The following is a 14,391-nucleotide window of genomic DNA, read 5'->3' on the forward strand; positions in this document are numbered from 1 at the left end:
CTCTACTCTACATCCACGACTTGGCTACCCCCGTTATTGCCTGTACCCGGCGTAGACCAAAGTGACCAAGCACATTGTTGTTGCTTAGTGTGGGACCGCGGCGTCTGCGAGGGGAGGGAGCCTTGGATGCCCCCGGTCGGCTGACAGTCCGCTGACGTGGCTGGGCTGTACGGCCTGTACTGGGACACAGCAGGTGCTTTAAAGCTGGTACTGTCAAGCTGGTCGTAATCATCTTGTGTAAACCCGTGTACAGTCACAGCAGCAGTGCACAGGACGGGACTACACCAACCTGCCCCTTACCCTGTCCCATCGCACGTGTCGGGTCCACTCACTGTATACCGTAGCAACCGTTCGCATGTGCGAACAATTCTTTCCAGAGACACGTAAGCAACAGCCAATTACAGGACCGCTGGCCCATTACTGGACTGCCGATATCTGCAACGTCTTAGTACGATATCATCGCATCGAGATAAGCGGACCTGGGGTACGAAAGGCTGTACAGTATGTGCCCTCATGCGGGTATGTCTTGTCTGTGGCTGTACCGCACGCCTGCCTGTACACAGCTCATAAAGCCCTTGAGCTAAGGTCAAGTCAACAATCATGCAGTGCCACACACAATCAGGCGTGTGCGGAGAACTCCACGCTCGCCTACAGGCCGGCCATCACGTGCCTTTCGAGGCATCGCACGGCTGCACTTTTACAGTGCATGTACCGCTCATTTAGATCCCACCCGCATCATCATTTGCACCCCAATAACACCTTGTTATTAACACACCCCAAACCACCTTCACGTCTTAGGCCTCTTGGCCCTGCCCTAGCAATGGAAGCGGGCCGCTGTTGCCGGCACTCACGGTGCCCCCGCTGCCGCCCCCGCCAGCCACAGCCCCAAGTTTGGGCGGAGACGGTCCCGCACTCATGCGGTGCACTCGCGCGAAACGCTGGTTGCTGCCCGCAATGCCGCCGGGCACGCCGGGCATGCCGATGCCGGCATTAAGAGCATCCGCCTCGGATACACGCGGCGCACGCCGTGCCCCGGCCGCCGCAGCTCCGGTGGCCCGCTGCGCAGTCACGGAGTAGCCATGCCTGTCCGTGACGGCGTCATGTGCTGGCATCCCGACGCGATCGGCGCTGATATTCAATAGCAGAGCATCGACTGCACTGAAGCCGGCGCCGGCGCCAACACTGCCGCTGAAGCCATCGTGCGATTCGCCGTAGCCCGCCGCCACCGGCCCCACGCCGCCGCTGCTCGATACAGAATAGTATTGTAGCAGGGGCCCGTCGATTGAGCCGCGCCTGCGGCTCTTGGCACCAAGCGGCCCAGAGACGGCCGACAAGCCGACCTCCATCTTTGGGTAGTGCCTGTGCGGGCTGTGCGGCCCACCCTGGTTCTGGCCGCCTGCGGGCTGCGACTGCAGGCTGAGGCGCATGGCCTGCAATGAAGGGCTGGCGGCGCCGCCGGCAGTGCCGGGGCCGACGGCGTGCCGACCGCCGGCGCTGTAAGAAAGCGCACTGCGCGCGGGTGAAGACGGCTGCACGAAACGAAGCGACAACACGGGCGTGTGGGGGCGTGTGGGACGAGGTTAGCTGATGGAGCAACAGCAAGCGGGACGACAGACCCAAACGCTTTGAGCACTAACAGGATGCCGACGTACGATGCCGACGTACGGCAGACCTTCGCTTACCGCCATGATGTCGGGCAGGTGCTGTGTGGGCGAGGTGGCGCCGCCATTGACCCAGGCCGACAGCGGCGACGACGGCGGGACGCCGTGACCGCCCGAGCCCTGCTGGTGCAGCACGCGCGCCTGCTGCAGGGTGTGTGACGCGTGTAGCTGCTGTTGCTGTTGTTGCACTGCTGCCGCCAGCGGACTGATAGGCAGGCTGAGGGAGGTGGCACGTGCCCCCGTCGCCAGGGCGATGCCGGGCCCCGACGTTGGGCGCAGCGCGCTGCCGCCGGCCAGAGTTGGAAACAAGTGCGACGCCGGCGCGAGCGCTGGAGTCATGGGCGGCGGCGTGGGCGAGTCTGAGCGCGGCGAAGCGGCGCCGGCACGGGCGCCTGAGCGGAGGTGGCCGCCCAGGTTGCCAGCTGGCCGCAATCCGCCATATTGCCCGACCGGTGACGGCGCATTGGTTGGCCCAGTCGCAGGCACTGGCACAACCACCGCGTCTGGGTCGGGTGACGGAGCCCACGCCTGGGATGGCTGTGACGTTGGGACCGTGCGCGGGGAGGCGCCCACGACCGTTCCCGGGCCTGCATCAATGGTGGCCACACCTGACAGCGAGGTGTTGCGGCTGGCGATGCGACCGCCTGCCAGCATAACTGGACTTTGCGCCGCCGGTGGCGACGGTGGGGCGCGAGGCGAGGAGCGGCCGTGCACGCTGCCGCTGCCGCTGCGCGTCAACTGCTCCTCCGCCACCGCAAGTCGGCCTAAGGCTTCGGCCTTGGTGCCAAACGGCGATTCCTGCGGTGACATCGCCATCTCCAGCGGGGGAAGGCCCTCTGGCAGCTCAACATCTGCGGCAGGCACATTAACCCCCAGGGTCGCGACGGCGTCTGCAGCCGCCACGGATGCTCCAAGAGCAGCAGGCATGGGGCTGCCTGCCGCAGTCCCACGGGCTCCGAAAGACGTGAGCGTTCGCAGCTCTGGGTCAAGCGTGTCCAGAAGCGAGCCACGCGGAGAGAGGCCGGACGACGACCGACGCGGCAACAGCAATGGCAGGGCACCGCTGGCCGGGGAAATGGGCTCCGCGGCGGCCCCGCCATCCACGCTACGCCGCAGAGGATGTGTCACAGCAGTCACACCGGCGTTCGCCGACAGCGGTGCAGTCGAGCCAGCACCAGCCGCTGCCTGACGCGGGTGTCCGGCCGCCGCCTTGGTCACGCCGCCTGAGGCTGAGGTGCCGGTAGCAGCAGTCGCTGCCGGCTGCGACATCCCGCCGGCGGTGCTACGGCGCCGCATCACGCTCGCTCGTGCTGCCGGGCTGCCGGCGACAAGCCCATTAGCCAGGCTGCCTGAAGCGCTCCCTGACCCCACTCCGTACGCGGCCACTACTGACGCCGCCTGACCGCCGCTGGCATGAGCCACAGGTGTGACACCGGGGCTGGGGGTAGCTCCGGCCGGCGTGGCATGCGCTGTGCGTACGCTTGGCGACACGGCGGCAGCAGCAGCGGCGTGAGGGTGTGGCGGATGCGGCACACGCGATAAGCTGGTGCCGGTGATGCCGGTCGGCGGCGTCAGGGCGGTCCGATAACCTGGCGACTGCGACAGCAGGTTGTACGCCTGGCGGTTCCGCTGGTGTTGCTGGTGCTGTGCCAGGTAGGGGTTCAGCTGTGGCGAGCTGGCTGCCGAGGGCTGCTGGTGCTGGTGCTGCGGCGAGGCCTGCTGCCGGGCCTGCCTCGGAGACGTGGCCGCGGCGGCCTGCGGCCTCTGCTGCAGGTGACCGACACCTGTGCCGGTGACCACTTGCTGCTGCAGGCCTTGCAGGTCCGGTGCGTAGGTTGCGTGGCGGCCGCCGTGCCCGTGCAGGTGCCCCTGCTGCGGGTGCTGCTGCGGGTGGCCCCCGCCGATGCTGGCACCGCCCGCACGCAGCTCGCGCTCCTGCTCCAGATCCGCCTTGCGCTGCAGCGCCTGAATCTGCTCCTCCAGGTTCCCGATTTCGGACCCCAGCTCGCTCAGCAGCTGTATGGCCTTGGTCGCCATGTCAGCCACCTCGGGCGGCGCTGGCGTGCGGCTGCGTGAAGCGGCGCCGCTCGTCAAAGCCGATGCCGCTGCGGTGGCGGCAGCACCGGTCACAAACGGCCCGCTCGCAACCTCTGAGCCAGGCTCGGCCGCTGCCGGCAGCGCCGGCCCCGTCGCGGCGCCGCTTGACGAAAGCCCTGCTGGCCGCACGCGAATGACCGAGCCCAGCTTGACCGGCCGACGCCAGTAATAGCTGCTGCCAAAGCCAGCGCCGACGGAGGCCGTGGTGCCCCGCACCCTCACCTGCGACTTGGACCGCGAGTAGCCGCGCACGCCCTCACCAAATGTGGGGCTGAGGTGGCCCGCCGACGCGCCGAAGCCCGCCCGCGCGCGCGGCGGCCGCATGAAGCCGCCGGCAGCCACGTATGCCCGGGGCAGAGCGGGCCGCGGCATGAGGGTGAGGCGGTTGCCCGCCAAGCCGCCTACCGTGGGCCGCGCCGCCGGGCCGCGAATGACGAACCCGCGCGCGCCGCCGCCAAAGCCGCCGCCGGCTGTCGGCATGCGAGCAGCGGTGATTGCTGCCATGGCACGTGCCTGGTGGCGGCGGTAGCGCACACGCGAGTAGGCTGCCCCCAGGGAGCGCGTGTAGACGCTGGCGTAGCCGCCCAGCACGCGCTGCCGCGTCTCAGCAATGCGCTCCTGCTGGTCGCGCTGCTTGGCGGCCTCCGAGCGGCGGATGGTGACGGCGACATAGTGGTCCTCGGGCCTGGTCGGGGACAGAAAGGTGGCCGGCTCAAGTAAGGTCTTCGTGGGCACACAGGTTGCTATCATGTTAGCAGCTCCCCTTTTATGTATCCAGGCCACAAGCGACCCGAGTCCCGCAAATCAACGCACCTGTAGCCGCACGGCGTGGGCGGCGGCGCCACCGTCCACCGCGTCATATCGTATAGCATGTCAAACTGCCGCAGCTCCTCGCTGTCGTCATAGAGCGGCTCGTCGTCGGGCGGCGGCAGCATGGCGGGCGGGCCCGCTGCCAGGTTAGGGTCATCATCCCACGCGGACGACAGCGCCGTCTCAGGGCGCGGGTGAAACGAGGACGGCGAGGCCGCACCGCCCAGGTCGCGTCGCACGCCGGAGGCGTTGCCAGTAAAGCTGCCGGAGCCTAGGGCAGCGGCGGCGGTGGTGGCGCGGCTCGGCGGCGCGGATGTGGATGCGGCGGAGGTGGAGTGAGGCAGCGGCGGCGCGGGAGAGGCACGGTGCATGCCCGCCTTCACCGTCACACGCTGATGAGAGGTGGGGGCCTGGACTGGAGGCGGGGCCGCGGCATGGGGCTGCTTGCCTGCTGCCGCGGCGGCGGGGCCAACACCAGCAACACCCAGTTGCGGAGGGACGGCCCTGCCGGTTGCTGCGACCGACCCTGTGCCTGAATGCGGGCCGGGCTGCGACGCCGCTGCAGCGGACAGCACACCGCGCGCAGCGCGGGGCGACTGCTGCAGGTGCGCCTCGCCTGCCGCTGCTCCTGCAGCACTGGCGGTGGCAACAGAACCCACGGTAGGACCAGCAGCTGCGCCCAAGCGCGAGCCTGGTCCGCCAGGCACCGCCGCTGTTGCTGCAGACGACATTGCAGCCGCCGAATGCCCTGAACGCGAGCCTACAGCCGCGCCCCTTGACTGTGACCCTACATCGGCCTGGCCCCCAGAACCAGGCGGAAGCGCCCCGCCATCAGCAGCAGCGCCTGCTGCAGCCACACCCTCCTCGCCGCCGTCTTCAGACGCCGTGGCCCAGCTGCGCCCATCCTCGTCCTCACTACTACTGCTGCTGAGGTCCTCAAGGGGGAAGGACAGGGGCCCGACAGCTGGGTCGGACTCCGATATGCCAAAGTAACCAGGCACGGGAATGTCCATGACGCGGGGCCGGCCCAGCGGGTACAGCCGCCGCGCCACTGAAGGCTTCACGGAGCCAGTTCGCAGAACTGCCAGCGCCACCTGCAGCGACGCACCCTCCACCGCCGCCTCCTCCAGCGCGGCCTCCTCCAGCGCCGCGGCGCCTGCCGCCTCGGCAGCGACTTGCCCAGGGCCAAAGGAGGTGTGCCTGGATGCTGCACCTGAACCCACACCCGCGCCTGCGCCCGCCGCGGCCATGGCCTGATGATGCAACGCCTGCGCGTGTAGCGGCCGGCCGCTCGAGTGCAGCAGGATCGCGCCGCCGTGCGCCAGGGCGCCTTGCCCTGCCGCCGCCATGGTGCGTGCACCTGCTGTTGCGATGGACGCTGCCCGTGAATCCAGCAAAGAGCCAGGTGCCCCCGCCCCCGCCATTGCCTCGCCTCCCACAGCCATGGCTGCGCCGTGCATGGGACTCCGGTGGAAGGCCGCGCCAGTCGCCAGGTGGCCGCCACCGCCGCCAGCGGCGCCGCCAGGGGTGGGACTCGCGGAACGGGAGACGCCGCTGGCTGCGCCCACGGGTGCCAGTAAGTCTCCATGGGAGGCACCAGGCGCCGGCGAGGCAGCGCCGGAGATGTAGCTGCCGGCGACGTAGGCGGCGGGGCCGCCAGACCCGTGCCGGCTGATGCCAGCACGGGAGGCTGTGCCGTGCGAGGGTGGGTGTGGCATAATGAGGTGGCCGGTGGCGGCACCGGCGCCGCCCTGGCCGAAGCCCGCGGGGCCGCCAGCGCCGTAGTAGGCAGCGTCTGGGTGCGGGTGCTGGCGCGCGAAGGCGTCGGGGCTGGGGCCGTTTGCGCTGGCGGCGCTGCGGATGTGGAAGCCCATGCTTGCGGCGTCTGAGGAGACGTGCTGCGTCCACGCGGCCGTCGAGCTGGGACCCTGCTGCACACTGGTGGGCGCCTGGCCCATGCCCATGCGACTGTAGCGGCAGCCGGGAGGCAGAGGAAAGTAAGCACATTAGCGCCATTTGAGCACCGTGCATGTACCCGGGCCAAGCCATGCCCCTCAAAGCGAAGCGCCATTGCTATACCTGTACTGTACACCACAGGTGTGCCCTCCGTCTCCCGACGCACCTGCAGAAGGCCTGCAGGGCGTGCATGAGCTGCGGGCCCTGAAGCGACGCCACCTGCAGGTGCAGCGCGTCCAGCGCCTGTGCAGGGGCGGCAGATGGTGTGCGGGGCGATCAAAGGTGGGTGGCGCATGGTGCAGCGACAAGTAGAGCACGTGCAGCTGCCTGGGGAGCACGGGCTGTGTGGCGCCTAGAAACAGTTCTCACCGGCGCCGCGTTCGGGTCTACATGCTGGTTGTCGGCCGCCGGACCAGCGACCCAACCGTACTGCGTGAACACGGCGTTGGGCATGTCCGCTCCCTGCATAGGTGGCGGGAAAAGGTTAGAACAATACGAAGGTACTAGTGGACTTGCCTTAGACATTCCCTCCAGTGTTGCCGTTTGGCGCTTACCTTGTACCACGTTGCCCGCCGCACCGACTGCTTCTCCACTGCACGCCGGACAGTAGTGCGCTGTGGTGGCGGCCGGTACAGAAGCGACGGCCCGCCTGGGCTCAGGTTGAAGGCTGCCGCCACCGTGCCGGCCTCGGCCGGCGGCGTGCCATCGCCGTCACTGCCGTCATCCGAGTACAACGCGCGCTGCCGACGGCCCGTGTCCATCTGCGAACCGGTGTCCCGCGGCGAGGGCTTGTAGGGCGCGCCCCAGCTGCCGTAACCCTGCGCCATCTCCCGCTTCTTCGGCGTCACCAGCGTGCCACCGCCGCGGTCAGACGGCGGCGTCCGGTGGCTGGGGTACGCGTCGTTGTCCGCGCAGGCGGCTGCGGCTGCCTGCTGGCGCTTGTTCTGGCCACCGCCGGGGCGCCAGGCAGGGCCTGCGGGCACATTGCGTGGGCGGCCGAAGCCGGCGCCGGGCTGCAGCGCCAGAGCGGCGCGCTGCTGCAGCCGCACCTCGCGCCGCTCCTCGCGCATCGCCTGCTCCACGGCAGCGGCTGCGGCGGCCTTGGCCTGCAAGTATAGCCGATTGGGTACAGTCCGTGTCAGTATGAATATGTGCATGCAACAAGCCCTTAGTGTTCAAATGTACAGAAACTTCCAGATTCCGCAAACTGACCGTAAGGCGGCGGCTGAAATAGCCCTGCAACTGCTTGCGGGACCTCTCCTTCTGCCGCCGGATCATCTGCAACGTGCCCTCGCCCGCGTTCTTGATCTCATCCTCCGACATTGTGTCGTATTCTGAATCCGACCGCGCCGCCCGCCGCCGGTTTTTCTTCCTCCCGCCTGCCTGCCCGCCGGCCCGGCTGCTGGTGCGCTGCGACACGTCCTTTTTGGGCTTGGGCGCCTTGGCCTTCTTCACAAGCTTCTTCCGCCGGCCGCCCGCGCCGTCGTCCTCGCTCTCCTCCTCGTACTCCCACTCATCCTCCTCGTCCGGCTCACTGGTCAGGTAGCTGCTGCGGCTGCTGGCGTCGTCGTCATCGTCCTCATCGTCCTCGTCCCCTCCCACAAACACGACGTCGTCCGGCGCGGGCGCGGGTGGCTCCGGCTCCGTTGCCTGCCGCGCCGCGCGCCGCGCCCTCAGCTTGTCCTTTATGAGCGCCTGCACATCATCATTGCTGATCTTCAGCGTCGGCGCCGCCGCGGCCGCAAACGCAGCGGCGGCCTCCGCTGCATTCACGCCCTCCTGAACCATCAGCGCCGGTACGCTGGCAGCCCCACGGCCGCCGCCACCAGCAGCCGCCGCGGCGGTCTGCACCGCCGCCATCGCGGCCTCCGGGTCCTTCCCCTCCGCCTCAGCGGCGGCAGCAGCGTCTCGCATCAGTGCCGCGGAGGCAGCGGCGGCGTCGGCCATGGCCGCGGCGCGCGCCTCCACGGCGGCCTTCATTGCAGCGGCCTGCGCGGCAGCGGCGGCAGCGGCCGCCTTCTGCACGGCGGCAGTGACCGCCTTCTGCATCAGCTCGTTGCGTGCTTCCTCCTCCAGTCGGTGCAGCTCCTATGCGTGTTGAAGGAATGCAACAAAGCAGTTGCGAACTCATGTCGCGTGGAAGCATGACATTGCACAAGCATGCGCTTATACATCTGTGAGACTGTTATAGTGCATGCCTATGCGCAAGTTGTGCCCCAAGCCCCTAGCCGCACCTCTTCCGTCATCTCTGCCGCCTCATCCTGCGCCGCCTGCTCCTTGGCGGCTTTTGCACGCTCCACCGCCTTCTCCGCCTGCCGCCGCCGCATGTCCTTGTATGCCTCCACCGTCACGTTCATGCTGGCCGCCGCCTCCGCCACCATGGCCTCCTCCGCCTCGCGCGCCCGCTGTTTCTTGGATTTGTGCTTAGGCGAGGTGGCAGCGGCCGCGCCAGAGCCCGTTTGATTGCCGCCAGTGCGCGGCGTCCGCGGCGTGCGTGGCCCGACCTCGCCGGTCTCCGTGCTGGGCAGCTCCACAGACTTGGAGGCGCGGACCTTCTTTTTCTTCTTCTTCTGCTCCTCCTTCTCCATCGCTGCGTAAGTAAAGACAATATTGATTGGCGAGAAGCTCACCCCAAAATCAACCACCGCCGCATCTTCCCTTCCGGCTGTCCCCGCGTTGCTGTACAGGCATATTGCGCAACAGCCATAGCCCACCGGGCGCACCTTTGGCTGCCTTGACAGCCTGCTTGACGACCTGGGCCATCTGGCCACCGAGGAACAGCTGGAAGGGATTCTTAACGGGCGGCGCCTCCACACCGCCCTTCTTCTTCTTGCCCTTCTTCGGCTTGGCCGCCGCAGCCGCTGCCGCCGCCTCCGCTGCCGCGGCCTTCTTGGCCCGGCGCGCCTCATTCCGCTCCTTCCGCAGCCGCGCCCGACGCTCTTCATCGTCCTCGTCGTCCTCCTCCTCCTCTGACTCCTCATCGGGGGGCCCCGGCGGCAGCCCCTCGTCTTCGCTGCTGCTGTCATCGTCGTCGCCGTCCACGTCCCAGTCCTGGCCGATGAGTGCCTGGATCTTTGTCCACAAGTTGTTCTGCTGCGCGGAGTAGCCCTGCAGGTGGTGCACATGTGCAGCATCACAAGGTACATTCAAGGCGGATGACATACGCACGGACCGGAAAATGGCTTTTGAAGTGGTGGGCACCGGGCACGCCTTAAAGGAGAGAGGTGTGCAGGCCTGGCATGGTTAGTGGTGTGGTTGGTGGAGCCAGGGGTTATCACTCCACCGGCACGAACACGCCAGCATGCCACCCACCCTGGAGCAGTCATTTGGCCGAGGCCCTTCCGCATTTGAGACGAAGCCCTTATGCGCTGTTTGGCGCCCTGAACTACACGTCGAGGTTCACAGATGTCAAGGTTCTTTGCCCGCCCGCCCGCCCCTTCCTGGCATGTGGTTCTGGAGTTGGTGGTGCTCATGTTGCCGGCCGTTGGTCATAGGTATGGGGTACGCTGAGCGTTTCATCAAGGGCGGGCGGTTGCTGCCCGGCGCATGGTGGGCCGGGCAGTCCTTAAGTTATCGCGGTTCTGGGTATGCAACCGAGAGTTGGAGGCCAGACGGGAGACTGCTCAGAAGCGCGCCTCCCGTAACGGCGCGCCGACTCCCCCAAATCAGCATTGCACCCGCAATAGCACTATAGCGCCTGTACCCCACACCGGGATTCACCCTCCCAGTGCCAACTCGTAGCCCGAAGCCCTTCGGCAATCCCTTGACACACTCCATGTGCAGGGCACCCACCCCCGCCGGGTCGTCCTCGTCTTCCTCCGCGTTCAGGCGCCTCATGGACGCCGCGCGGCTGACGCTGCGGCTCACGCTCCGGCTGACAGCGCGACTGGCGGAGCGGCTGAGCGTGGGCGGGATGGCACCGCGCAGCGAGGTCTGCCAGCCCAGGCCCTGTTGTTGCGGCGCGCGCCGGGTGACAAACACGTCAGTTAGCAGGCATCACTAACAACTGCTTGATGCCGCTGCAGGCATAGCCCAAGAAGGGGGCCATTGTGGCCCAGTGCTCTCTACATGCGGGCGCAGGTTCTGTGGGGCCAGTTGACCGCAGAATGTGTATGGTTCTGCGCAGCGGGCTGTCATACCGGCCCGGCCACTCACCCGGCCGCTGGTCGCGCGGCTGAAGGTGCCGTTGCTCCTTGACGCCAGCCCGCCGTCAATCTCACCGCTGCCCTCTGGCGCATTTATGCGTGCCGTGCGCGGCCGTGCGGCCTTCTTCTTCGCCCTGTGGTCGTCAGCAGGCATGCAGCAAAGCGATTTAGGGATCAGCCCGTCAAGAGTTGCGGCCTGAGTTGGCAGGAAAAGATACCGAAGCTTGCTTCGGGCCACTGCTTTTCGCCCCTCTTCGAAGCTACCCCATCATTATTACACCATGCTTTGCCGACTTCAAGCTGTTGAGGCAGCAGTAGCAGTATGCGCACGCACCTCTCCTTCTCCTGCGCCTCGCGGATGGCTGCCTCCGCTGCCGCCCGCAGCGCCATCTCCATGGCCCTGCGCTGCGCCAGCTCCTTCTGGAGCAGCGCAATCTCCTCGCTTGCCTACATTGCGCAAACGAAGAACAGCATAATAAACATTTGGTATGAGGCGCAAGGGCCTGGGTGAGCAAGCGTCACTGCCCGGCGGCCCGCACAATGCAGGGGCAATCGCTGCCCGGCAGCGTCATGTAAGTAACGGGTCCCAGCCACATTCATACCACGCGTGAGCCATGGCCGTTAGAACCTCTATCCCGCGCCCGCCCCACCTTGCGTGTGCGCACGCGGCGGTGGATGCGCCAGGCCTTCTGGATGGTGCGGGCGGCGCAGTGCGCCTTCAGTAGGTCCATTCGCCCGGCCATCTCCTCCAGCAGCTTCCGGAAGTACACCGTCTTTTTGCGCCTGCGTTGTTAGCCCGGGTGCGGTGAGTATGAGCTGAAGAAAGAGGCTTCTGAAGCCCTGCACTGCTCAACACACGTGTCCTCGGCAGCCTCCAGCTTGTGCGCTTTCGTCCAATGCTTTACAGGCTGCCCCTACGCTGCCTGTTTCCCGCATTGCCTGCTTTGCTGACAAACCGCCAGCGCCATACCCACCGCCTGTCGGCTTGCAGCCTCACTCACTTCTGCATAATGTCCCACCACGTCTCCGTGGGCAGGCCCTCATCCTCCGCCATCTGCCGCGCCACCTCCCGCTTGGCCTCACGAATCTCGTGCGCGTGCATGGCCGCTGCGATGGTGCTGTTCATGGCCGCTGCCGCGTCCGCTACCGCCAGTGGGTCGCCGCCAGCCGCCGCGGCCGCGGCCGCCGCCACCGCCGCCTCCGCCTGCATCACTAGCTCCGCCTGACGGTCTGCCTCGCGCTGCATCGCCTTGGCTGCCTGCACATCGAGTCAACCGTCCCCAGTGCATGCAAATTTGATTGCGGTTATGTATGGTTGGGTGTCTGGGTGCGGGCTCGCAAAGCGCCCAACCCATTTCACAAAAGGTGCTTCTATGCAGCAGTCCAATTCACAGCCAGCGCCCCTCGCCACCCTGGCATCCCAGCGGCGCCGCAGTTGCCCAGCCCGGCGCGCACCTTGACGGCCGCCCCACCCATGTGGTGCTGGCTGACGCCGCTGCCGAAGGCGATGTGCCCCGGCCGCATGTTGTTTGCGGCGGGTATGAGGCGCTGGAGCGCCCGGAAGTAGCCCCAGCGGTCCTTTGGCGCCGTGGCATTCAGCACTGAAGGGTACCGCACCTGCGTAGCGGGACAGTCCGAGCACGCCCAGTCATGCCTCATGCCCTACCTTTGCCAAAGTCCACCGAGGCGCCAAACTCGACTCCGCATGGTTTGTGCATGCGCGCATGTCCAGCCCAACTTCAGCCATTTCCACTACAGCACACGCATCGAATAACGCCTGCGAGCGCCAAGGTCCGGCCCGCGAGCCCAGAGTCTACCCGCCGCTCCACCTTGTTGTTCTGGCGGTATGCGCTTGGCACCCGCTTGGTGGTCGAAACCTTTGAAGGCCGCGCGGCGCCTTGCACGGAGCCCTCCTCCGCCTGCGTGAAATCATGGTGTGCACCGTGTTACAACCAAGCAGCGCGCACCGGCACCAGCCCTGCCCCGGTGCCGGCTCAAGTCCACCCGGTTGTGCTCCGCGCTGCAACTACCCCGTGCAGCTACCCCGGCTCGGGTGAAGCAGCCGCGCCCGCAGCCGACCCGTCGTCCCCTTTGTGTCGATTGCCGCATGGCCCAGCCTACTGCCTTGCTGCCGACTGGTACCCACCAGCCGCGATCCCACATCGCTTGGGGAGCATCGCTTACCACTCGCCTGCTGCCGGTCCTCTCCATGCTCAACTCCCCCACCATACTGCTAGCGCCACCCTACCCTGACCTCTGCCGCCTCGGCCCCACGCACCGCTGACGTGTCCGGCTCCACCTCCAGCCCCGTCAGCAGCTCGTCCAGCGCGCCGGCGTCCACACCGCCCTGGTGCCGCTCCTTCCAGGTGCCCTCCTCCAGGAGCCTGCAGCACATGTGTGAGTGGAAGGTGACCACCGGCGCGTTCGAGACACCCGTGTGTCATGTGGTAGGTGCGCTTGCAGGCAGCACTGCGCTGCTGCACACACAGAGCTGCAGCGGCACTCGCACCAACTGGGCATGCTACGTTACCTACGCACCCCTACCCAGCAGCCGCACTCAACCCCATGTGACACTGTGGACCCCGCATAAGTAACAGGAACTAGCTCTGCAGCCTCAACCGCGTGCCCTACCCACCGCCTGTTCTCCCGCTTGATGACCTTCCGGATTTCGATCTGCGCCTGCGCCATATTGAGCTCCTCCGCCACGCACACCAGCCGTGCCAGCACGTCCTTGTTGACATATATCTTTCGCTTGGTGCCTTTGGCGTCATCGAAGCGGTTGTGCTGCTGTGGGTCCGCGTGCTTGAGTTTACCCGGAGCCGGACTGTGAGGGGGATAGGCAGCAAAGTGTTTGGGTCAGCGCACAGTGAGGGCTGGTTGCGTCCCATGCAGCCACCCCGCCTGCTCCTTAACCCCCTGCCACGTGACGCCCAATACTGGAACAATATAGCTAGCCCGGCAGTGCCCTTTTGTCGGGTGGAAGCGTATGCGCGCTGCTCCTGTGCACTTCGCCGCGCCCCACAGTCGGTGCCACCAGCCTTGCTAAGGCCCCACCGCCCAGCCCGCTACCCGTTGCCGCTGGGCAACCCACGCAATGGCCCTGCTTGACTCAACGTGTACGTGAGCATAGCACTATCCAGGTGCATAGCATACTCGTGCTGCTCCAATTTGTACTCCTCCACACCCTGGGCGGGCAGCTCGGGCAGCTCGCTGAGGTGAGAAAGCGCCAGGTTTTGACCCAGCTTCTCTTGAAGCAGGCCCTGCATCTTTCCCTCGCTCGTCGCAACTCCGGGCTGAGACATTTGGCTCGAGCCCTCTGTGTGAACCCGTCACACGTAAACTGCGCTTCTGGTTATGTCAGCTGCCATGTTTCCTCACGGGAGCAGCGCAAGAGTTCTGTGCCAGAGTCCCACATGTGTTCAACTCATGTTGTCAGTCTCCGTGCTCAATACTGAGCTAAGTAGTGAAGGTTTCAGTGTCTTGACAGTCAACTATACAGACAACAACAAGCCTTAGCGAAATTGTACTACCAGCGACGTCGCACATTGGGCTGGCTTTGTGTCCGTGGCTTATACAATTGTCAACGCCCAATACCTAATATTTCATACAAGTACACCCCGCATATGAGCCGCCTGCGGTGACTGGTGCTGTTCATTGGAAGGCCGCGCGTGCCGCGAACTCCCAGGCTCGTTCGCAACCGGCAGGGCCCAACTCGAGTTTGC

At 66.4% G+C, this 14,391-nt stretch overlaps 1 protein-coding gene across 1 annotated transcript; it reads right to left on the minus strand.

Moving 5' to 3' along the window:
- Positions 1-197: 197 nt before the first annotated feature.
- CHLRE_16g656350v5 (uncharacterized protein) lies at positions 198-14,343 on the minus strand. Its single transcript, XM_043070902.1, has 19 exons — positions 13,784-14,343; positions 13,305-13,493; positions 12,948-13,053; positions 12,499-12,588; positions 12,125-12,286; positions 11,671-11,927; positions 11,320-11,452; positions 11,004-11,116; positions 10,680-10,803; positions 10,317-10,472; positions 9,248-9,632; positions 8,759-9,114; positions 7,737-8,612; positions 7,079-7,630; positions 6,894-6,986; positions 6,691-6,767; positions 4,572-6,536; positions 1,683-4,443; positions 198-1,529 (listed from the first exon to the last, which is right to left on the minus strand). The coding sequence occupies exons 1-19, from the start codon at positions 13,969-13,971 to the stop codon at positions 795-797; spliced, it is 9,318 nt and encodes a 3,105-aa protein (XP_042915544.1). The 5' UTR covers positions 13,972-14,343; the 3' UTR covers positions 198-794.
- Between the last annotated feature and the right edge of the window lie 48 nt (positions 14,344-14,391).

Source organism: Chlamydomonas reinhardtii, chromosome 16 (assembly GCF_000002595.2).
Source record: "Chlamydomonas reinhardtii strain CC-503 cw92 mt+ chromosome 16, whole genome shotgun sequence".
Taxonomy (NCBI): Eukaryota; Viridiplantae; Chlorophyta; class Chlorophyceae; order Chlamydomonadales; family Chlamydomonadaceae; genus Chlamydomonas; species Chlamydomonas reinhardtii.